This window comes from Ricinus communis, chromosome 5 (assembly GCF_019578655.1).
Source record: "Ricinus communis isolate WT05 ecotype wild-type chromosome 5, ASM1957865v1, whole genome shotgun sequence".
Lineage (NCBI taxonomy): Eukaryota > Viridiplantae > Streptophyta > Magnoliopsida > Malpighiales > Euphorbiaceae > Ricinus > Ricinus communis.
The window spans coordinates 23,566,924-23,590,544 of NC_063260.1; the positions used below are offsets into that span (position 1 = coordinate 23,566,924).

General features: G+C 35.2%; 4 protein-coding genes across 5 annotated transcripts; 1 reads left to right on the forward strand and 3 right to left on the reverse strand.

The window, feature by feature from the left end:
* The first annotated feature begins 3,132 nt into the window (after positions 1-3,132).
* Positions 3,133-7,592, forward strand: LOC8271466 (chloride channel protein CLC-b). 2 transcript variants are annotated; one of them, XR_001534843.3, is made up of 7 exons: positions 3,133-3,565; positions 3,653-3,853; positions 3,981-4,158; positions 4,628-5,160; positions 5,467-6,616; positions 6,775-6,994; positions 7,312-7,592. XR_001534843.3 is itself a non-coding variant. In XM_002509485.4 (6 exons), exons 1-6 carry the CDS (start codon positions 3,372-3,374, stop codon positions 6,880-6,882), a joined length of 2,364 nt encoding a protein of 787 aa, XP_002509531.1. In that variant the 5' UTR covers positions 3,133-3,371; the 3' UTR covers positions 6,883-7,122. The 2 variants fall into 2 exon arrangements, 1 of the variants encoding a protein (XP_002509531.1); XM_002509485.4 differs by lacking the exon at positions 7,312-7,592 and having other exon boundaries at positions 6,775-7,122.
* On the reverse strand, positions 6,680-11,190 carry LOC8271467 (uncharacterized RNA methyltransferase pc1998). Its single transcript, XM_002509486.4, has 15 exons — positions 10,876-11,190; positions 10,688-10,802; positions 10,497-10,608; positions 10,366-10,410; positions 10,193-10,260; positions 10,015-10,069; positions 9,820-9,899; positions 9,655-9,738; positions 9,140-9,253; positions 8,802-8,920; positions 8,591-8,708; positions 8,314-8,447; positions 8,022-8,181; positions 7,839-7,918; positions 6,680-7,354 (listed from the first exon to the last, which is right to left on the reverse strand). Exons 1-15 carry the CDS (start codon positions 11,055-11,057, stop codon positions 7,264-7,266), a joined length of 1,557 nt encoding a protein of 518 aa, XP_002509532.2. The 5' UTR covers positions 11,058-11,190; the 3' UTR covers positions 6,680-7,263.
* A 1,560-nt stretch (positions 11,191-12,750) lies between these two features.
* Positions 12,751-13,567, reverse strand: LOC8271468 (receptor-like protein EIX2). The gene has a single exon (XM_025157150.2). It carries the CDS (start codon positions 13,464-13,466, stop codon positions 12,948-12,950), a length of 519 nt encoding a protein of 172 aa, XP_025012918.2. The 5' UTR covers positions 13,467-13,567; the 3' UTR covers positions 12,751-12,947.
* Positions 13,568-16,516: 2,949 nt separating this feature from the next.
* Positions 16,517-23,108, reverse strand: LOC8271470 (uridine/cytidine kinase UKL1, chloroplastic). Its single transcript, XM_002509489.2, has 14 exons — positions 22,745-23,108; positions 22,561-22,652; positions 22,401-22,470; positions 22,196-22,314; positions 21,823-21,919; positions 20,907-20,986; positions 19,177-19,371; positions 18,536-18,619; positions 18,369-18,429; positions 17,998-18,058; positions 17,680-17,773; positions 17,503-17,575; positions 16,933-17,015; positions 16,517-16,843 (listed from the first exon to the last, which is right to left on the reverse strand). Exons 1-14 carry the CDS (start codon positions 22,932-22,934, stop codon positions 16,697-16,699), a joined length of 1,446 nt encoding a protein of 481 aa, XP_002509535.1. The 5' UTR covers positions 22,935-23,108; the 3' UTR covers positions 16,517-16,696.
* Positions 23,109-23,621: the final 513 nt, after the last annotated feature.

Consider the following 23,621-nt stretch of genomic DNA (forward strand, 5'->3'; position numbering starts at 1 on the left):
TGGCGTCTCGAAAATGTATTAAATGTCGGATAATGACAAAGCCCTTTCCTATTATATTTAGATATCTACATTTTGCAGGAAATAAGTTTAACTATAAAAAACCAGAATTAATAATAATAATAATTGAATGGATAGAGTAGTTTAAGGATCAAATGGTGGAGGAGAGTACACGTGGCCCGAATGGAACGTGAAAGAAACACCAATCGATCCGTTTAATCACGTACTCACATGAAGGGAAAGGGCGGACATTCCAGATGCCAGATGGGTACTCTTTGTCCGTTAGATGTCTGCCACGTGATCCTTTCACAGTCGACCAGCACATGTCACCACCCTGTAACTTTCTATTTTTTCTTTGGTTCGGCTTGTCCGCTTACATGTCGTGTGGGCTATGGTGTAGTATATTTAGTGGGGCCAGCAATAAGTAAACAAAAATAATACAAAAATTCGTTTAGCTAATAGCTGGTGTTTATTAAATAAATTTTACTACATGTAATCCGATTCATATAAAACATCACAGGTTAAACACAAAATAATAAATTAGTTTCACTCTATCCTCCACAATTCATTTTATTATTATTTACCCATTAAAATTAAAATTGCATAAATAACTATATATATATATTTATATATATTAAAATAATTAGTTTAATGTAGTATTATATTTTAATATATGCTGAGAGATTCAGCAGTTTAAATTCATCAAACGATAATAGCATTTATTTTTAGGGGTAAAAGAACTAATTCAAATATAAAACGTGATTATAATCTATTATATGTCGACTCTTATAAATAGAAAGAAAATTTATTTTAATTTTATATTTAATATTTTAATTGAATAATTTATTTATGATCCAACCTCTTTATTTTCAAATTCAAGTCTTGTAATCATATCAAGTTTGAAATTGTTTTTTTATTGGACATAGATGCATTTTTGTCTTCTTAGATAATTTATTTAGATCTTCTAGATTGAATTGTATTAATATTGAATCTCAATTTTCCTATCTATTAAATCTATATTTGATATAAGATAAATTTAGTTATTAGGTTCTCAAATCATAATAAGTTATTAAAAATTATTTTATAATTTTTTATAATATTATTAACATTTTGATAAAGATTTATTTAAACACTTAAATTTTAATAGATTTTTTTTTTGTAATCAACTAATTCATTTGGGTTTGTATAATTTGTCTGATTTCTTAATGCTTCTATTTATTATTCTTATTTCTTATAGATCCATATTAGTTAATTCTAAGATTTTCAACCATCAACAAATATTTTCTGAAAAACGACTCGATTTAAAATCATATTAATTTTTTAATATAATATAATAAATTCAAAAAACCAATAAATAATTGTTATTAGAGTACATATAATAATAATAATGTTAAATTCTAAAATTGAAGGATGATATATTTTAATAACATTAAATAAATATATACTATTTATATATACATTTACAATCAGGGGATATATTGATAGATATGAGGAAGAAATTTTTTGAAATTAAAACATATAATAAATTAACAAGGTTATCCCGGTCCTATTTCAATCATATCGGGACCCACGTTCCCTGATTTTTCCTTCTCCGATCCGAATCATTCTGGACTACATACAGAGAGTCGAGTCTCCTACCCTATGTCGTTTAATTATTGCACATTCAATTTCAAAATAATACTAAATAAAAAAAATCCACAAGGAAATGGATAATAGTGGCCTTTCAACACCTGAAGGGTCACTTCATTGTGCACCGTTGATTTCCATGATATAACCCACTCTGATCTCTACACGTTTCATCTTCCTACTGGTTGTGACTATCTGTCAGCACTCAAGTAGCAAACCAGGTTGTAATAAGGGGGAGGCCAACTGGGCCTAGCATTACAATAATAGAAAAGGATTATATAGACAAACTCTTTTTTTCAATTTACGATTTAGTGGACCCTTAATTTTACAATCAGCAACAATATTTTTTATAATGATGGAAAATAAGATCTAGGTGGTTGCCATGTGAAACTTGCCTTGACCTGAACATATATATATATATATAGTTTTTAAAAAATATAAATAATTTAATAATATATAAATAAAATGGTCAATATTTTTTTAGTTCAAATAAAATTTTAAATTTTATATATAACTGTGTTAAAATTTTTGAGCTAGTAATTTACTATTCATAAAAGCTCTATCTGAAAAATTATAAATTAGCTCTAATATATTGAAAAACGTCTTAAGCGTGCGTATAAAATTTCATTATAAAATAAATTGAAAATACACATAAACTAAAATAGAGAAGAAAATAAAGGGTTTGGAAATTGAATACTTTATCACGTGGAAAATAAGAGTTATCATATGCATATCATGATCTTATCAGATTGTTGCATTTTTCTTTATTTCAACCAAAAATTTCAATTTGTTTATTAATAAGTCAATCAAGAACCAACCTCCAAAGATATGGGGAAATTTCATTGCATAATTAAAATCTTATAAAGCTATCTAGCAGTCAGTGGAATTTAAATAATACAACTATATGTATATATTCTCAAGATTATGTTTATACCATCAACATTTCTTGATGCAGGCCAATATCTTTTATCACATTTATAAATTTTCAATAGAGTAAACCATTTTCTTGGTGGATTTTTTATTTGAGAAAAATTATTAGTTTGAATTTGCAATATTTTATTACCACCAATGACACATGTGTAGATTTAAACCTCATGTCATTCTTGAAACCAATTAAAATCTAACTAGGAGATTTAAAAAAAGAAATAGTTGGTAAAATTCAACTAATTCCGGATACACAATCAAATAAAGACACATAAGGGATGATTTCTGAAAGTAACATACCAACTTTTTTAATCCATTTTTAAAAAAATATGTAATATATATCATATGTGAATATGTAATCTTACCATGCTGCATCAAGAAATTTACGATTATTTGGGTTTTAATGCCATAATACAGTTGCAACTGTATATGTTTATTTTTATGATAAATCATTATAATGCTGTTAAATCAAAGGATGGATACGTAGCTATTAATTTACCAAAAGCCAAAGGGGCCACAAAAACTTTTGATTCTCGGTTCCCAACTTGGCATATATCATTGAGAAAAAAACATGGGAGAGTTCTCAAACTCTTATCCTTCTCTTTGACAATGCCACCATTGTCATCACATTTCTAAAGTGTATTTCTTGAATTATAGTATTCTAATAATTATTTATCTGTTCTAGTAAGACAAACTGAAAAGGTTCCACAGAGTGTGTGCATTATAAGTTTCTTAAAATTAATCTCCACTAAAGAAAAAGTCCCTCCCCTCCCTCCCTTTACTAATCCATTTCTAAAGAACTTGTGCGACTTGTGTAAGTTCCAATGGAGGAGGATTCAAGCCAATTAGCAGAAGCAACAGCACCACCCCACACCATGGAAGCTAGTCAAGAAGAAGAAAGAGACCCGGAAAGCAATTCGCTTCAGCAGCCACTCCTCAAAAGAAATAGAACTCTATCTTCGAGTCCACTAGCCATTGTTGGAGCTAAAGTTTCGTATATAGAGAGCTTGGATTATGAGTAATTGAAACTTACCTTAGTTACTATACCTTTCTTTCTTTGCATTTCCTGATGTTTTCTTATAACAACATTATGATGATGATGCAGGATCAATGAAAATGATCTTTTCAAGCATGATTGGAGAAGTAGATCCAATGTCCAAATTCTGCAGTATATATTCTTGAAATGGATTCTTGCCTTTCTTGTTGGACTTTTGACTGGCTTGATCGCCACCCTTATCAATCTTGCAGTTGAGAATATCGCTGGTTACAAGCTTCTTGCGGTTGTTCGTTTCATAGAGAACGAAAGGTTCTGTCCCAATGCCAACCTTACAATTCTCATCACTTTTGTTTTCTTTTGTATCTTACTCTTTCCCTCTCATTGCTGATAATAGATTTTGATGGACTAGTTTTTGTCATGGTCTGTGTGGTTGCAGGTACTTAACAGGGTTGGCCTACTTTACTGGGGTTAATCTTATTTTAACTGCCTTTGCTTCTGCTTTATGTGTATGGTTTGCACCCACCGCTGCTGGCCCTGGTATTCCGGAGATTAAAGCTTACCTCAATGGAATTGATACTCCTAACATGTTTGGAGCTACAACTTTGATTGTTAAGGTGCGTTCGAATTAAATTTGAACACCATGTTCTTTATCAGATTTAGTAATCTTTTATGATCAAGCTTGGAGGAACACCACAACAGACAAGCTGAATTCATCATAAGTTGTTTGATCATTTTCTGCAAGTGAAACCTTTATCAGAGACCTTGCCGTTTTGTTGGTGAGCTAAGGTCAGATCTGGAAATGGACCAATACTATTAAGAGATCCATTCTCTTGACTTTGTCCCATCCACATGGATCACTTTTTTTTTTTTTTTTTTGTTTTTCTTGCTTTCCCTTTTCCACTACTTTCTGTTCCCAAATAGCTTTTACTGTGTTTAAGCTTTTATCAAATAAAATCCAAATGGTTTTCAACTTGTACAGTAAATAAGTCTGAAATATCGTCAAAGACAAGTGTGTTTGATTTAATTATGGGTTAAGATTACAAAAAGAAGGCTAGAAAAATTTTTGTTATTTTGCTGTTGTAGATATTTGGAAGCATAGGCGCAGTTGCTGCTGGACTAGATTTGGGGAAAGAAGGGCCTTTGGTGCACATTGGCAGTTGCATTGCTTCTTTACTAGGCCAAGGGGGACCTGATAATCATCGTCTCAAGTGGCGCTGGCTTCGCTACTTTAACAATGACAGGGATCGTCGGGACATTATTACATGTGGTTCTTCCTCAGGTGTTTGTGCAGCTTTCCGTGCCCCAGTTGGTGGTGTCCTGTTTGCTCTTGAAGAGGTAGCAACATGGTGGAGGAGTGCACTACTCTGGAGAACTTTCTTCAGCACAGCAGTAGTGGTGGTGATCCTCAGGGCATTTATTGAGATCTGCAAGTCAGGGAAGTGTGGACTGTTTGGGAAAGGAGGGTTGATCATGTTTGATGTGAGTGATGTTACGGTCAGCTACCATGTGATGGATATACTCCCAGTCATTATCATTGGCATTATTGGTGGACTTTTGGGAAGCCTGTACAATTATCTTCTTCACAAAGTCCTCAGACTCTACAATCTCATCAACCAGTAAGCAATATAATCCAACTTTTGCCTCTCAACACCTTGCATGCTGCAGAACCCAGTAGAAACGTAGAGCTATTGAACTGATAGCATATATAATTGAATGCCAGACTCGTCTACTTCCCCTGCATTTCATTGGAAACACACACACGCGCACACGAATAGATTTAAGCTTGAAAAGTACCATTAGCTATTATGGAATGACTTGAGCTTCAACATGTCTGAACAAGTCAATCTGAAATAGAAGCCCAATCTCATAGTTTAATTTTGTGTTGTGCAATGCTGATGATAATAACTCTTGCTTTGTTGCAGGAAGGGAAAAATGCATAAGCTGCTTCTCAGTTTAACTGTCTCACTCTTTACCTCAGTGTGCCTATACGGTCTTCCGTTTCTTGCTAAATGCCAACCTTGTGATCCCTCCGTAACTGAATTATGCCCCACTAATGATCGGTCAGGCAACTTCAAACAATTCAACTGTCCAAAAGGCCATTATAATGACCTTGCTACTCTCCTTCTTACCACAAATGATGATGCAGTCCGAAACATCTTCTCCTCCAACACTCCCCATGAATTTCAGCCTGCAACCCTCCTCATTTTCTTTGCACTCTATTGCGTCCTAGGATTATTTACCTTTGGCATTGCTGTTCCTTCAGGACTTTTCCTCCCTATCATTCTTATGGGCTCAGCATATGGGCGCTTGCTCGGTGTTGCCATGGGATCATATACCAACCTTGACCAGGGACTGTATGCAGTGCTTGGTGCAGCCTCACTGATGGCTGGCTCAATGAGGATGACGGTTTCACTGTGTGTTATTTTCCTGGAACTCACCAACAACCTGCTATTACTTCCTATAACAATGATAGTCCTCTTGATAGCTAAAACAGTAGGAGACAGCTTTAATCCAAGTATCTATGAAATTATCTTGCACCTAAAAGGCCTGCCTTTCTTGGATGCAAATCCTGAGCCTTGGATGAGAAATCTCACGGTAGGTGAGCTAGCTGATGCTAAACCACCATTAGTTACTCTTTGTGGAGTGGAGAAGGTGTCTCGCATTGTGGATGTCCTGAAAAACACCACATACAATGGATTCCCTGTTGTGGATGATGGAGTGATACCTCCTGTGGGACTTGCAACTGGAGCAACAGAACTGCACGGACTTATCTTAAGAGCTCACCTTGTTCAAGCAATTAAGAAGAAGTGGTTCCTGCGAGAGAAAAGAAGAACAGAGGAGTGGGAAGTAAGACAGAAGTTCACCTGGGTTGATCTGGCTGAGAGGGAATTGAAGATTGAGGAGGTCGCGGTGACAAGGGATGAAATGGAAATGTATGTTGACCTGCATCCTCTTACAAATACTACACCTTACACAGTGGTGGAGAGCATGTCAGTGGCAAAAGCTATGGTGCTCTTCAGGCAAGTAGGGCTTCGCCACTTGCTCATTGTTCCCAAATATGAAGCATCCGGGGTAAGTCTATTCAAGCATGTCACTAGCATAATGCTTTCAAAAATCTTGAATTAAAACAAAATATTCAACTGGAACGGCATTCAAGATGCCTTATAATTTTATAACACGTGGATTTTAGGGCCAATAACATCTCTAATGAAATGTACTTCAATACATAGGTACCTCCAGTGGTCGGAATCTTGACCAGACAGGACTTAAGGGCATACAACATCTTGAGTGCCTTTCCTCATTTGGCTAGATCCAAGGACAGAGAAAAGCGGCACTAAATTTATCATCATTCACTAAGTGATAATACAAGCTTGGAGCTACAATTTTCCTCGTCTTCCCTTCATTTTTGCTGGAGTTCCAAATTCTTTCATCAGATTCTACAGGAGATAGGTGAGATGCAAATATTGATACAAAATGCTATTCATTTGTTAACCCTTTTCCCTCCCATTGTGCATCTCAAATTCCTCATACAATAACAGATAATAAAACAAAATGCCCTATTGATAAAATTTCTTTTATACACAGCTCTCTGATTTTCATTGTTAGATGACATTTCACTGTACTTTCAGGTTTTTCTTCATCTTTTTATATGCAATTTGTAGCACAAGTTCTTCAGGAGATCAATGAAGCTCCCTTCTAAAATAATGAATTAATGATCCTCATGAGGGTCTTTTCTTCTTTCCTGATTTCTTCTTCTTCTTCTTCAGGCCAGCTTGTTGGCCCCTCTTAAATACAGCCAGAATCTCAATGCTGCAACCATAACCCAGGATAACCACTAATCAGACTTCAGACATCATGAAATAAAAAGAATATACAGAAATCCAGTATTCATGGGGCAATCAATCTGTCCGCACACAGTATTTGCTCCATTCAGAAGATTGGAAAAGGTGCTTTCATATTAATGCTACTCTGTCTGTATTAGAAGCAATACTTATGGATTAGGAACTTGGTGATCTGAATAATCTAAAAATTTCTGCCTTAGCGGTTATCCTCGAGCTGCAAATTTAAACTAAATCTTCTCTAATTCCTAACTGCTATTGTCCTACCCAATTAAGGGGCCTGGAATTGTCCGAACTTCCAAAGAAATCACAGTAAGCAATTGCTCAAAACAATGTGGTGTAGATGCTCATAATAATACCTTAGGAAGTTGCATGAACACTGAATTATTACAGTAAATTGAATCAAAATATATAAAGATGGAATATCACATCGCAAGAGTAAAAGAAGCAACTACCTCTGAGTTCCAGGAAAGAAATTAAATCCATGAGCCTTTTCCAAATGCCATTCCTTACTAGACAACAATGACTTGCAATCCTGTTAGATAAAAGGTGCATAATCAGCTTGAGACATAAATCTCTAATCAGAGCAGAGTAATATAGAACATGGCATTCCATAGCAGCCACTTCTACTACAGTACCTCTTTGAAGCTCTCCCATCCGCAGCTTATATAAATAAGTGTTTGAGGTAGTGACTGAGGGTCCTCCAAAGTTGTTTTGCTTCCGATTTCAACCGACGCTTCCCTTGCACGTAAAATCCATGGTCTCTTTTCATCTTTGACCTTCGAGTTATGGCCAAAACTGAATATACAGTTAATTACGATCAAGAACCATAAATAGCTGGACTGTTAGGGATAGAAGTAAAATGCCTTGATGTGAGAACTGATGACTTTCTGGACCTTAGTGACCAGGATGTTAGATAGATAGCCTCACCTTGCGGGGGATGACTTAGGTTTCCGCTCCAGTGACGATATTGTCAGTAATGCATCAACAAGAGATGCATCCAGTCCTTTTCTAGGAGGATCAACAATTACTACTTCTGAACCCATGAGCCAAGACAAAGGTTCCTATATCACATGTCAACAGATTAAAGTAATTAGCTTTAAATTGCTTGATAGCAATATTGGAATAGTCACAAGAGTACATGATATATCACATCCTGAAGTAAGCTATAGCACAAAATTAACTGCAAGAAGTTTTAGGCACTAACAACTGAAGTATCTGCCTGATACCAGCTGATGCTGCTATCTACAGACTTTGGAAGGCGTTCAGCTGCCTTCTCAAAAGATATTTTTGACTGTTTGTTTACCTCAATGCATTTAACAGATCTGAAAAGCAACAATCCCAAAATGCAATTAAGTTGACATTGTTTCACCATGAATATGAGGCCCTAGAGCGTTTAGAATAAGCATAGATCTCGCCTGCATTTTCTAGAAGCAGCCAATGATAGCCCAATAACACCAGCTCCTGCATACAAATCAGCAACTGATGCTCCCAAAGGAACATATTTTTGTAGCTTTCTCAGCAACGCATCAAAAGCCTGAAAAGGAACATTGATTGAGGATGAAACAGAGTCTGGCATGTGAAGCAATAACAGAAAATGGATAATGCCGGTTGGATAAAGAAGAGTGACATGATATGTATAAAAATGCTCTTATCCATATTTCGATTGCTGTTGAAGGGAAACTTTATATGTAGGATATTGCAATCCCCAGTAAATGGAAAGAGAAGAGTATGTCCAATTAGAAGTCTGGTTTACCCGTGTATTTGCCTGTCCAAAACTGGATGGAGCCAAGGACATATCAATTCCTCCAACACGTTCCCAGAAGTCTTGGTCTCCTAAAAGATGTCTCCACCTATTCCCAAAGATAATCTGCACCACAGTAACATATATATTAATATATATATACAGAAAACTCAAGAAATGTAACAATGTAATGTCAGTTCCAACGGGATGATGTCTCTATTCTATGGAATACTAGCCTAGCGATGAAGCTCAATTCGATTCCAACATTACAATTTGTGTCATACCTTAAACAAACATAACAGAGAATCTTCAAAATAATAGAAGTATTTTTCTTGAAAAATATGACTAGTATAAATGTATTCTTCAAGCAGCCAAAACCTATTTATGTGGCTTCTCATAGACTGAAAATACAGAAATAGACAGTAGGTTTCTGTACATTTTGTTTTCATAAAGTTGTTATCATTAAAAACACAGATATCGAGGTTGTGATTATCATTTATTTATCCATAAAAGAATACCAGACTCACATTGTTAGTTGATGTCTGAAAGTTAGCCCATATAGAGTGAATGAAACGAACAGCAGTTCTTGGTCCACCATTTCTCCACAAGTACTGAAAACACAAAACAGAACCAATCTGTTAGCTAAACGTAATAAAAGTGAAAACCCAATAACAGAGAGGTTATGAACTCACATTGGCTAAGGCATTTAATTTGTCAAAATTAGGAGAGTTCTCGTTTCTTGAATTCCAAACTAAAGCCACTTGCACTATACCTAGAATAAAAGGTTCAAGAAAGTGGAGTGCTTAGCTATGACAATATTAAACAGTTCATAATATATTCTTCAGAAAAAAGAAAAGAAATAACTTTTAGCAAGTTAATAAAGCAACCATGTTTATATCTTTCTGAAGCAGGAAGAGAAGTGTTGTAAGTTGTCACAGCCATCTGCAAACACATCATTAGAGACTAAGATTTCCGTACAACTCCGTAATCACATAATCAACTAACTAACTAACTAACTAATTCTTCATTACATTTTTGTTCTGATGTTGATAACTGATTAATCACCTGAACATATCGTAAATCTCCTGTTCCTTGATCTTCATCATACGGCTCAATATTCAATTCAGTTATACCTAAAGAATAATAATTAAACATAAACTCCCATCCCCCACCAAAAAAGAAAAGAAAAATGGTACATATGTGCAACAAAAGTAAAAATAGTGTCAATGAAAAAACACCTTGTCTGAGTAATTCAACAGCAGCATTAATACTTGGATGATGAGCTGCATTATCACAAAAACAAACATTAAAAATAAATAAATACCTAGAGAGCCCTTGCAATTCAATAACAAAACATAAACAAAAGTACCTTTACAATGGGGAATATCTACTACATTATGAGTACCCTCCTGGTATAGACCAATCAGAGGCTGCATAGACGAACCGCGAACAGCCAGTTTTGCTCGACACCTCCATCCCCACTGCACACTCAAAGCATAGACACAAAACTCTTAACTTAAGGATATCGAATTTGAATTATTAAAATCAGGTAACAATTACCAATCTAGAGCTATCAAAAGTAAAGTCTGATATTCCAAGATTCTTAAAAAAGTCAGAAGCCTCGTTGACTATAAGCGGACGGTGGAGATTGAATTCTTGTGTACAACCAGAGCACCTGAATTACACGAAATTAACTTTATTTAACGTGAAATTAAGAGAGAATTAAAAGAAATTAATTAGGTATATACGATTGAAAATGAGGGCACTGCAGGGCGCAGGTTAGTGTAGGCACGGTGATTGTGCTGAGGTCAGCAAGCGGTAGTGGTGGAGGCTTCGGGGGCGGCGGTTGAAGGGAGCGATGCACGGTGGTGGACGCGTGGCAGGTGACGAGTGGAGAAAGTGGACGGAAAGAAAGGAGGAAGGGAGGCATACTTGGTGAAATCGGCAATCAACGAAGTGGCGGGAATGGATAAAATAACTGACATAAAAGTAAATATCTCAACTACGTTAGGCTGACCCGAGCCCGGATACTAGGATGACCCGTTTCTTTCTCTCTCTTCCTTTTCCGATTAACTATTAACAATAGTTTTGCGATCCTTTAATAATTTATTTTAAATTATATTCTTTTTACAAATGTAAAACAAAAAAATTATCCGACATGTTATAAATTACTACATAAAAAAATATAAAAACTGAATAGATTGGTTGTTCTTGAGAAAATAAGATCATATTTGACATGTTTCAAAATGATTATTTTTGAAATAAAGTTTTAAGTTTTCGCATTAAGTCCTAAAATTTTAAAAAATTTATCTATTTATTTTAACTCTTTTTTTTATGTTGGCCCTTAATTTTAAAATTATATCCTATATAAATTAAATTTCTCTTACATGTATTAAAATTTTTTTTTCATCTTTATCTTTTTTTTAAAAAAAATAAAAAAAATAGCCTCATATTTTAAATTTCGAGTTTTGCCATTAAATGAGTATCAAATGTGGTCAAATTAAGATTATATTCTTAAAATCTCGTTTTATTCTCGATTTTAAAGCTAACTAAATATTTTTTTAATTGATTTGATCCATGGGACGGTAAAATGATAGATTTGCTGATATTAACTGCAGTTAATGCTGATATGCCAAAATCTGCTAAGGTTACTTCTTTATGGAATAATTCTACATATTGCTCTTGATGATTACACTGATTAAAAGAGAAAGCATGTTCTTGCTACTCACTAGCTAACTAATGGGGTTGAAGTTGGAGGCTTACTAGTAACCAAAAATTCACCATTGCTAGTGCTTGGTAGCAAGGAAGCAAAGTTAATATGGGGATCGATGCACATTCCTAAATATAGCTTTGTGTGTTGGCTTGCTATCTACTAAGTCCAGATTGATAAAATGGAAGGGTTGAAAATGAAAGCAATTGTGTGCTTAGCAACCAAGGCCTCGAGTATATCTCCCAACTATTTTTTAGCTCTGCTTTTACCATTGGCATTTGGTGTAAAGCTTGTGGGGTTAGAAGAAATTTCCTAGTTTGCAAGGAAAACTCTAGCAAGAACTTAAGGAGCAAGGTGAGAGAACTGCTTTTTGTGGCGCTGTCTAATACATCTAGTGGGCCAGGAATCAACACATTTTGCAGCAAAAAAGAGCTTATGGTAATGAGATTTTTCTGAATATTAGATATATCTTAATGACTCGTTTTCTGTACACAAGACCACAAGATCTGTATAATTTTAGGACTTGACATATGTAAATTGCTTTGGTCAGGTTTGTATATACTTTGTTTTGTTTTTCTGTCGGCTGCCAATTTGCTGCTGTTGTTTTCCTGAACAGTTTATTTTGGTGGATAGTTGCGAAGATCACTTTATTGCATCACATAAAGTTGCCATATTCATAAAAACAAAGCAGGTTTGCAACTATATATATATATATATATATATATATACATATTCATCAGCTTCAAGAAGAAATCGAAGAATTTCTTGGAAATCCTATAAGATCTATTCATTCTTTTTTCTCTAACAGATTGTCAGAACTTCATCTGGGTTTGAATCCTATTGAGAGGTTCACTAAATATCAGAAATTGTTAAAGAAAGAATAAAATGTTTCTTTGTCTCTTCCAGGCGATCGGAAAATAAAAAATAGTTAATATATTCAAGATAATCACGTATTTACAAAATACCATCTCAATTCATCCTATTTCGCTAGATCCAGGATGTGATATATAGCAGTTTTTGCAGTTCTGTTATTTGCTCTTTCACTCTTCACATTTCTTGTTGGCTCATTTTGATTGCCAAGAACATTTCTCGCACACGTGCCCCATTAATTCAAAAGATTGTAAGAATTGCATCCTTCTTTTCATCGATGAAGCGGAAATAAACAACTCTCCAAGATGTTTTGATGATCAAAGAGCCGCAAACTCCCCAAAACCCCACAAGGAAACCAAGTCCAATGGTAACGAAGAACCACCGTTTTTTCAAATTATCTTCATCTTCACCATCATTTTCATCATCAGGAAACGGAGAATATTCATTTTCCTCATAACACTTCGTTGGCAATGGCATACCACAAAGCGCAGTATTGCCCACGTAGATGGATGGATCATTTAGAGATTGAAACTGGTTTGCTATAGGAATTTTTCCTGATAAGTTGTTGTATGATAGGTTTAGGTGATTCAAAAAAGTCAACTGAGCCATACTTGGTGGGATTAGGCCTGAAAATTTATTTCTTGACAGGTCAAAAGTTTCTAGCCATCCCAACTTCCCAATCTCCAACGGTATGCTTCCTGACAAATTGTTTATGGACAAATTCAAGGTGCCTAATTTAGCAAGCTCAATAAGCTCCATTGGGATTCTTCCGGATAAATTATTGTTGGACAAGTCTAGGCTGTTGACGAGGTAAAGAATAGAATAATATTCAAGTTCTCTTCCTTTTACAACTATCCGCAGCCGTCCTTCATATCTCACCGTGTCTTTGTATGAGAGCTCAATTTTCAAGCCAATCAAGTTCCCTATACATGGAGGTATTTTTCCTGACAGGTTGTTTTGTGAAAGATCTAATATGTGAATATTAGAAAGGATACATATGTTTGGAGGGATGTTTCCATTGAATGAGTTGGACTGCAAGTTTAAAATCATCAATAATTTCATGCTTTCTCCTATCCAAGATGGAAGACGTCCAGAAAATTTATTGTCACCTAAATTAAGACTATCTAAAAGAGAGCAATTTTTCATAGAAGAAGGGATTTCACCTGAAAGATTGTTTTTAGACAAGACCAAGAATCTTAGGGTTCTAAAAGAACCTATTGACTGATGTATTCTTCCATAAAGACTATTGTTTGACACATCCAAGATGTACAGAGAAAGAATATTGACCCAAAACTGTGGGATTTCACCAGACAAGTTATTGTTTGAGATAACCAAGGTTGCCAATGTCTTAATATTACCGATCGACGTGGGAATGCTACCATTCAAGGAGTTCCATGAGATATCTAAATCTGTTAGATAAGGCATCATTTGACCAATGTCATCAGGAATAAGCCTTGAGAACATATTATGTTGTAGGTACAACTTTGCCATCTTAGTTGACCAGAGAGGGAGAGGACCCTGAAAGCTGTTCGAGCTTAAGTCAACAACAGTTGCAGAAAGGAAGCCTACGGAGTTCGGTATGCGGCCACTCAGTTGATGGTAAGCAACGTCTAGTTCGTCCATATGCAAAACCAACTGCCAAAACCAGTCAGGCATGTTGTCTGAAATATTTATGTTGTTGAGTATCAAAGTGAGCAGCTCATTTTAATTCCCAAGCCATGCAGGAAATTTTGGTTCCAGATGGCATGATTTGATTCTGATGTATGTGAGTTTAAAAGGAGGAACCTAATCAAAGCAAATGTTGAATGCTAATGTGATATTTGAGGAATCTTTGTACATATCTATCTCTTTCAAGCTTGAGAGATTCGCAAAACTAGCTTCAGGTACAACTCCTTCATGATAACTAACCAAAATATAGGCCGACCATGAGAGAATAGGTCGAACATGAGAGAATAGATCGACTATGAAAGAATAGACCGACCAGACAAGAGTAGGCCGACCATGAAAGAATAGGCTGACTAGACAAGAGTAGGTCGAACATGAAAGAGTAGGCCGAGCATGAAAGAATAGGCCGAGCATATAAGAGTAGCCGATCATTGCATGTTGAGTTATCGTAACCAAGAAACACGGAGTTGACTAAGTCCAAATTCAAGTACAACAAGAAGTCTTGAAGACCAAGTCTTAGTCGAACTCTAGTTAGAAATCCGACCCGATCTAGGATTCTATTGTATGACTAAAAAGACTAATCCTATTAGGATTGAGAGACTTTATATTTACAAAGTCCTACTCTTTGTAAGACTAGGAGACCTTCAGTCTCTATATAAAGGACTATGACACAACATGTCAGGTACATTCATTATTCTACAATTAATATATACTTTATAACTTAAAACCATTATTACCTTAGCCATCGAAGTGAGTGGTTGAACAACCTCATACGGTGCTTTCTAACCATTGTTTCAGGTACATTGAAACTCGGGTCAGACTTGAAGACCTTATTGATAGCTTACCTTTCTTGACCAAGTTATTGTTTCCCATTCATTATCTGATAGATCCAATATAACTAGAGAGGAGAGCTGCCCAAGACTTCAGGAAGGCTTCCTTTCATTTGATTAGCTGTCAGGTATAGTTCCTCTAAGTGGGATAAGTTTTCGATGGATAGTGGAATTGAGCCTCTTAATAAGTTTTGCCAAAGATGTAGGGATTTTAAGTTCTTAAGATATCCCAAGGAAACAGGCAAGTTTCCACCCAATTTATTGTATCCAAGATCAGAAGTCTCCAAGCTGCAATTAGATAAAACCATCAATAAAATTTGTTATCTCTCCAGTAATGTTGGTGAGATAAAGCTCAAGCTTCTGCAAATGACATTGCTTTCCAAGTTTATGGATAAATGGCCTCCCAAGTACGTATTTTCTGACAAATCAAGACACTAGAGCAAGTTGAGATTCGCAAATCCATCTGTAAATTCACCTAGGAGATTGTTGATCTTAAGATTTAGATCTTCAAGGCTACTCATGTTGAACAACCAGTGAGGTATTGTGGAGCTGAAATCGTTGTCAAATAGATCAAGCACCAAAAGAGATGTAAAATTTATAGATGGAAGAGTGGCATGGAGCTTGAAAAGTCCATACTGGTTCAAATGCAACTCCACTTAGACAAGCACAAAAGAGAAAAATATTGTTTTAGTTTAATTATGCGTACAAGTATAAATTAGCATAATCATTTTTATTCCTTAACCAACCTTGCTTTTTGCCAGTGTGAAAATGTAAATGGAAAACATGTACTTCACTTGCGAAGGAACAAATCATGTTTTCCCTTGTTTTATAATTTCCAAGGAAAGCATGACATCTCAACAATGTGTTTGAAGGGCTTGAAGGCCATGAAGATGACGCAAGTGATTAAATTAAAATTCCAGTGAATTGAATGAAAAAGAATTAAAGTGAAAACGAGCAAAATAAATCATTTAAAAAATTTATTGATCTCATATGTTAGGGTTTTGCAAATTTTATTTTAAAACTCGAAACGACAGCACCGTGAGTTGCATTGAAAAACTTTATATATAAATAATCACAGCCACCTCTAATGAAAATAAATTAAATTAAATTTCTAAAATCACAACAAATCGCTATTACATTTTCTTGTTTTTGTTTTCGTCACTCCGCAAGAACAATTAATTTTCACGACAGAACACCACCCATAATAAAATAAAATTAAAAAAAGAAAAAAACAACAACAACAACAATAATAAAATGGTTAGACCAAATTTAGAAAAACAAAATCAAACTGAAGCAGCAGCATTAAACAAAGACTTGTTTAGAAATCATCTCATCATGCAAATTTTCATCATTAATATTTTGAAAAATACACCATCTATATGCCAAATTTGGAGAACAGCTGATCCATATGTTTTGTCTTATTATTATTATTATTTTTTTTTCCAATGAACAAGCTCAATTAATAGGCAATAATTCTCCAAGCTTCATTGCAAGTTAGTCATCAGTGCCAAAATATCGATCTCCAAACTCACCCATACCCGGTATAACACGGAATTCTTCATTTAATGCAACATCAATCTCCGAGGTGACAATTTTTAAGGATGGGAATTTCTTGCATACACAGTGGATACCCTCGGGAGCCTAGAGTTCAGAAAAGGGGCGTATCAAGGAATGTAGGTTTAGGTTATCTAACAACATCAAAGTAGCAAATAGTATGAAGTATAACTTACGGAGATCAAGTTTAGGAATATTATGTGGGATTCCGGAACTCCTTTCTGTATGAGCAGTTCTATTGCTTGGTTGGCAGAGTTACCTACAAGGACATGGACACTCATCAACGATCATGCATCAGATATTTAATGTCCTCACATCACAATCAATCAGAATATCTGCATACTACTGAAACTGATTGCAAGCATGAATGCTGATAACCAAATCTATGAGACAGGATGGCTGATGACTCGTTTCGCTAAGAAGGTATTCCAAATTAGTTCAGTTGGCCAATGCCCAGAATCTCATGCCAAAACAATCCAAAGCAACATTGAGCTACTGCTCTTTTCAACAAAGACAGAACAAAAAGCATCTTCACATACAAATTGGTATTATAAATTTTACTTCTAGACACAATGAAGTTTCATTGTCACTGAAAATAGTGGCATTCAAGGAATAAGTTTAAGTGATCTCTTTCTGCATAAAAGGCAACTTCCTTCCCCAAGTCACTAATGCATGTCAAAACGGAGGCACACGAGAAAAAGGGGAATAAAATAAAACCTTTCTTCAAGCATGTAAAAAGTGATTACCTGTAGCAAGAACAGGGTCTAGAAGTAGGACATGCCTCTCTGAAATATCCTTGGGGAGCTTCTCATATATGAGCTGCATAAATGGTGATTAAGTATAATAAAATTCCATGCACCTTAAACTTAGAAGGAAACGCTTGTGAAAGAATTTTGTTCTACAAAGTAAATCAAATTAATCACCTGTTTCCCATTGTCTCCATCACGATGGATAAGAATCTTTCCAATTTTTATTCCTTTGCAACATGCACGCAGTGCATTTTCCATGCTTTCTCCACTGTAAATGACGAACATGGAAATATTGTTAGCACCAAGAGATCCAGTACCAAGAGTCGTAATAATCCTATTTAACAACAGGAACATCGAGTTTGAGAAGTGGATCTGAAAAACTTTTGCAACTCCACAGTGTAAGATGAAACACTGGCAGTGAATTACATTCCAAACAAGGTGTCACTGCCAGGTGACAACAATGCAGAAGTCAATACCTGGATTAAAGCTCACCTTCGAACAATGGAAACCCCACATAGTTTCTTGCAAAAGTCAACGCCAGTGTATACGGATGCTGAAGAAGAGCAAAGAAAACTCTCAATTAAGAGTAGTTAAATTTATATAATGCTAAAATTCCAGCAACTAAAGCCACAAGATAAACACAGGCACCCAGTTCTACAGGCCTTAACAATAAACTAAAAGAGACGGAAAAGAAAAACCTTCCATCATTAATTTCCTGATTATGCCATTGCCAGAGGCAAATGTTCAAATAAAACAAAGCCCAGAAAGAGTGGCACGGCTAAAAATGGTGAGTGAGAGAGAGAGAAACAGACAGACAGACAGCAGCGGAACATAAGCCTCATTATCCAATCATCGGAACACACCTGTTGGCGTAATTACTTGCTTCTCTGTGAATGGCAGATGGCCAAGACCATGCTCCACGACCTGATCAAGACAATTCAATGGAAACAGTTATCCATGTTTATGACTACAAATCTCTACTCAATACTGGTTCATCAACAGATCTACTGAAGCTATATAGACAGAATACCAGACGGATAAGCCGATCAGAATAAAATACAAAGTCATGCTTCGATATTTCCTTGTCTCGAATCAGTGTATGCATCCCTCTTATCTGCCAAACAAGTTAAATGCATAAGCGAAGGTAAAAGAGATAGGCTAGGAAGAACGTTGAGCAACATAAGCCATATCAGTTGATATGCCACCCACATGGACTTTTGCTGTAAAAACAAAATGTCCTTTTCATGCTTTCCACTTTTGGTACTTAATCAAATATGCACACAGATAAAGAAAGAGGACTATATTTAAGCCTTAAACAGTTATACTTAACATGCCAAAAGAGTGCTAAAATTTTGCCCACTAATAGTATAGATGTCCAATTCCCAAAAGAAAATTCCACACGATAATAACTTCATTTACCATCTGAGTCTAAGTTTTGAAACAACATTATGCTATATAACCTCAAATGGTGCCATCTGCAGCATTCTAGCAAAAGTAAAAGACATTCTATTTACTACTATCACAGATTTGGCCACAAATACAGCAACTAGAACATTTTTTGCCCCTCTAGAAAGCAGGAAAGAGATTGCCAAGACTCTTTTTTTTTTTCCTCACGACGAACAAAATTCTGAAAAATACTACAAGTATACTAAAAGATAGGAGAAGAAATACCTGAAATGTTGACTGAATAACACAAACATTTGGATATATTTTGCAAAGATCATGTAGACCAAGTTTTGTGCGGATATGTTCCACTATTAAATCGATAGCAACGTGATTATCACCTCCTCGGGGAATGATCACATCAGCAAACTTCTTTGATGGCAGAACAAAATCATCAAAAGCAGGTTTCACAAATTTTGCATACTGCAGCAATTACATCATAAAGATGTCATGAGTTTAAAAAGATAAATTCTCACGAGCTCCACTAAACAAACATGCACCAAGTTCATAAAATAAACACCATTAAATACGAAAAGCCACACCAGAATATGAATTCATTCTAATATAAATTTGGACAAATCAATGGCTTATCCTTCTACTTTAATGGTGATCTATGAGTGAAAAGTCGTTTTCAAAGGGACAAAGCAGAATGGTTTCTTACCTCCCATTAAACAGACAAACAGATGCTATAAATTGCTGTAAGATGTCAGAAACCAATTATGGATAGATGCAGCAGGATAAGCTGAATGTTGCAATATGCTAAATGGTGAAACATAATTACATTCATTTATTCGTTCTTTCTTTTTTTGCTTGATATTATGAACAACTTCTAACTTAGCATTAATTGAAATATTATTTCACTAGGTTTAAGATGCCTTCAAAAAGAATTAGGATTACAAATTCTCAGCCAGTTATACGATGTGAGCACATCAGTTTTCTTCTGCCAGTTCATCCTAACCAGGCTAATCCACAGCAAGTTTCTAGCAGAGTAAGATCTGTGTCCCTTCTATATCTCCAGTACACTGTGTCTTTGACTTTTATCTTTCCGAAGTTGCAGTGCATCACATGCATCACCGACACTTTCTGGGGATTGACAAATGCATGTTCCATACTCCAGGGACATGGATACGACGGGGACACGTATCGGACACACCTGAATTCATGTCCTTTATTTCTTTTCTTATTTATAAGCTGGGGACAGGCCTGGGACACATAGGGGACACGGCGATTTAAATGTTTGCAAAACTTTGGAGCAAATTTGAAAAAGAAATGGAGTCTTTTTAAAATAACTCAATAAAAATTGGGTCAAAGTACAAAAGCAGAAAACATAAGTTACTTAAGAAAACCCTAGCCTAGCCACTCTAATATCTATATCTCTCTCTTAGTTCACAAAAAAACTCTCTCTCTCTCTCTCGCTCCATCACTCTACGATCTGTTTCATTCTCTTCCTGTCAAATTCTTTTCTGCAGTTCTGTTTCTTTCTCTCCCCCTCTAATTCTTTCCTACAGCTTCTCTGGATCATAAATCTTATTTATATAAACTTGTATTATATTATATATATATATATATATATATATATATATTCTTTTAAAGAAAATTCGTAGTGTCCCCACCGTGTCCGTGTCTCACTTTTCTAGAAAATGTTGTTTCCCATACCAATGTGTGTATCCATGTCAAACTTCACAAAGTGCATTGTAGAGTATTTGGTAGACTTTAAATTCAATAAATGGATAACTAAATTCTATGTGATGTTTCTTTGTATGCATGCCACACTAGAAAAAGTTAATGGTTTAACAAAAGATAGAAAGTAAGAAAGAAAACCACCAGAACATTGCATTATTGTAGCCTTGGAATGAGAATAAGACATGCATCATGGGAATATTTATTAGTACTCGGATGATTTAGATGCCACGAATTAACATATCAACAAAATAAAAATTAAGAAGAAGGCACTCAACCTGCTCAAGAACAGAGTTTATGTCCCTACCCCTCTCAACTGTATCCCGCCTAATTCTTCGAGCAAGCCTCACATCCGCATCTAGAAAGTAGAATCAAACTATCACTAGAATAATAAAGCTAATACATATAATAACCTGCTCAACAGAAGTTACAATATGAATCTTTATATTCAACAAGCAATATCAACATTCTAAGATAATCTCATAGACAAGCATTTGAACTTAGAAAAATAGGCAAGCCTCTTGGCTAGTAATTTTAGAAACTACAGTCTGCACCCTTTTCTCTGTCTAAAGTAGACACCTAGTGTGTTATTATTATTCTTAGTAAAAAAGAAAACTAGATAACGGAGAAGGAAAAAGTCCATAACATCCTGAGCCCAACACTGGAATTGCCATTTTATGGTGAACTAAACATGCACAAGTAGACCCAACAGGGAAGAGTCGAATTTTCTGCATTGTAATAGTTTTACGCACTACATGCTGTATTAGGGTTAAAGAGTGTAAAAGAACTATAGCTTCCATCTTATGGCTATGGGAGACATCAACAAGTAGGTCCAACAGGGAATACTTGAATTTTCTGCGTTGTAAGAGTTTTAGGCAATTCTGTGATATACTGGGGTTAGAGGGTGAAAGAAACTGTAGCCTCCATCTTATGGTGAACTATGGGATACATCTACAAGTAGGTCATACAGGGAAAAGTTTGATGCGCTGCGCCTCGAAGCTTTTTAAGTACTGCTTTGTTAATTGGAACACAAACTATGAAAATAGCAATTAACTTATCAATTAGTCACTTAAAGTTCCTATTCAATGAAAGTTTTCTGATACATCATTTTCAAGGGCTATGAAACAAGGATATCAGTAAAGATAGGAGTCACTGAAGCAATGCTTATGAACAGCCAGAAAAATGGGTTAAGACCTGTGTCAACAAAGATCTTCATATTCATCAGGCTGCGGACACGCTGGTCATGAAAAACAAGAATTCCCTCCAAGATAATTACATCAGAGGCATTTACCTGAAAAACAATTCAGATTAATACTGCAGGAATAGAGTAGAGAAATTTCTTACATCAATCAAAATGGCTGTCAGAGGACAGAAAAGGAGCAAGTAGCAGCAAGACAATTTCAAATGCTTAAACTCTCACTAGTGGTCTACCCATGCAAGACCTGGTTATTTCTGGGAACAAGGGCCATTGAAATCATTGTATGAAAGAAATTGCAGCTTCACCAATATTTTCTTTTTAAACAAGAAATGAATCTAAGTTATAACAAACACAGTGTAAATTCAGTACCTGCCTAAAACAATCAGAACTACGCCGATGACTTTTAAAATCATAAATTGGAACTTGATAAGGTTGTCCACTTCTTAGTGTTTGAATACAATCTAAAAGCTGTTCAGTATCAAAAGCATCTACAACAAAAAAAACCCAATAATTTAATACGTTAACATAGTATAAAAATAAAACAAATAAAGCATGATGCAATAATTAATTTTACCAGGATGATCAAAATTATACTCATGAACACGTTCTAATTCTTCAGGTGTTAAACCACGGTAAAAAGAATCCTGCATTAACAGTACCAATTTCAAAAACTGCAGAAATGAGGCAAGCAAATCCCATTTTCAATGAAAAAATGAAAGAGTAAGTAACTAAACCTGATTGACAAGAACAACACGGTGATCATGAAGCTGCTGAATGATCATGTCACATACTGTTGTTTTACCAGAAGCCGTACCTCCGGATACTCCTATTTAATAATATACATATTTACAATAAAAACTAAAATGATGCAATTATAAAAAGAAACTGAAAAGAAAACCCTAGAGCAATTGTAATTACCGATGACAAAGGGCTGTTTAGGAGCGAGAGGGGAAGTGGAAGCGGAAACGGAAGAAGTGCGGTGAGCGGGGGAGGAAGTGGAGGAAGTCGGCGGAGAAGAGAGGAGGCCGTCGAGACGGAGACCGGAGAAGTGGGGACCAGAAGCTTTTTCCATTACGTAGTCAATTGAATTCGTTTCTTCTGTCACCATTTTGCTCGTGTTTTGTTTTGAATTCTCGACTACTGATTATTGCTCTGTACAGATTGAAACTCGACAGGAGTCAAATACAGGTTGCTGTTACTTCTTTCTGTTTTTTTTTTTTTTTTTTTATTTTTGGCATCTGGCAGGCTACATTAAAAAAAAAACAAATAATAAAAATTTTATTTTTATTTTTCAAAGTTTGGCTGTTTTTCTTGGCTATGCTTTTTGGACGAGAGAAAGAGGAATATGCTATTTCGTGTGCGGGCGTAGCCGGGCATCATATTTATTATAATAACCATGACTCATGACGAGCTATTGACCAATTTATTTTAAAAAATGGCTTAATTATTTGTTTAAATCTCAACTTTCAACTTTTCCTTTTGCAATTTTATTCAGTTTTTCTAAATATCTCAATTTTTATTTTAATATTTCACTAAAATTAATATTTTATATATATATATATATATATATAAATATATATAAAGCTGAAATAAATAAAAATAAAACTACTAAGTTATGTTTTATACTTTCAATTTCATCAGCAAAAAATTAATTATTTTCTTGGATTCCTTGTCAATGAATTGTTAGCCTCTGGTAGCTAGTAATTTATATTCCTTCTTTTTTAAAATGGCCACAACAAATTATTCCTCCATTATATTCTACCTAGTGATCATGAGCAATGGAAGAAGAGACTAG

What these genes read in the sequence shown, in the direction of transcription:
- LOC8271466 (XM_002509485.4), top strand. Translation starts at nt 3,372, where the DNA reads ATGGAGGAGGATTCAAGCCAATTAGCAGAAGCAACAGCACCACCCCAC. An exon ending in ATAGAGAGCTTGGATTATGA is followed by an intron (nt 3,566 to 3,652) that starts GTAATTGAAACT and finishes ATGATGATGCAG; the next exon opens with GATCAATGAAAATGATCTTT. An exon ending in CGTTTCATAGAGAACGAAAG is followed by an intron (nt 3,854 to 3,980) that starts GTTCTGTCCCAA and finishes GTGTGGTTGCAG; the next exon opens with GTACTTAACAGGGTTGGCCT.
- LOC8271467 (XM_002509486.4), bottom strand. Translation starts at nt 11,057, where the DNA reads ATGCCTCCCTTCCTCCTTTCTTTCCGTCCACTTTCTCCACTCGTCACC. An exon ending in GAGATTTACGATATGTTCAG is followed by an intron (nt 10,070 to 10,192) that starts GTGATTAATCAG and finishes ATGTGTTTGCAG; the next exon opens with ATGGCTGTGACAACTTACAA. An exon ending in GATGGGAGAGCTTCAAAGAG is followed by an intron (nt 7,919 to 8,021) that starts GTACTGTAGTAG and finishes TTTATCTAACAG; the next exon opens with GATTGCAAGTCATTGTTGTC.
- LOC8271468 (XM_025157150.2), bottom strand. Translation starts at nt 13,466, where the DNA reads ATGGAGCTTATTGAGCTTGCTAAATTAGGCACCTTGAATTTGTCCATA.
- LOC8271470 (XM_002509489.2), bottom strand. Translation starts at nt 22,934, where the DNA reads ATGGTGACAGAAGAAACGAATTCAATTGACTACGTAATGGAAAAAGCT. An exon ending in TTATTCAGTCAACATTTCAG is followed by an intron (nt 18,620 to 19,176) that starts GTATTTCTTCTC and finishes CTTGTTTGGCAG; the next exon opens with ATAAGAGGGATGCATACACT. An exon ending in CTGATCGGCTTATCCGTCTG is followed by an intron (nt 18,430 to 18,535) that starts GTATTCTGTCTA and finishes TGTCTTGATCAG; the next exon opens with GTCGTGGAGCATGGTCTTGG.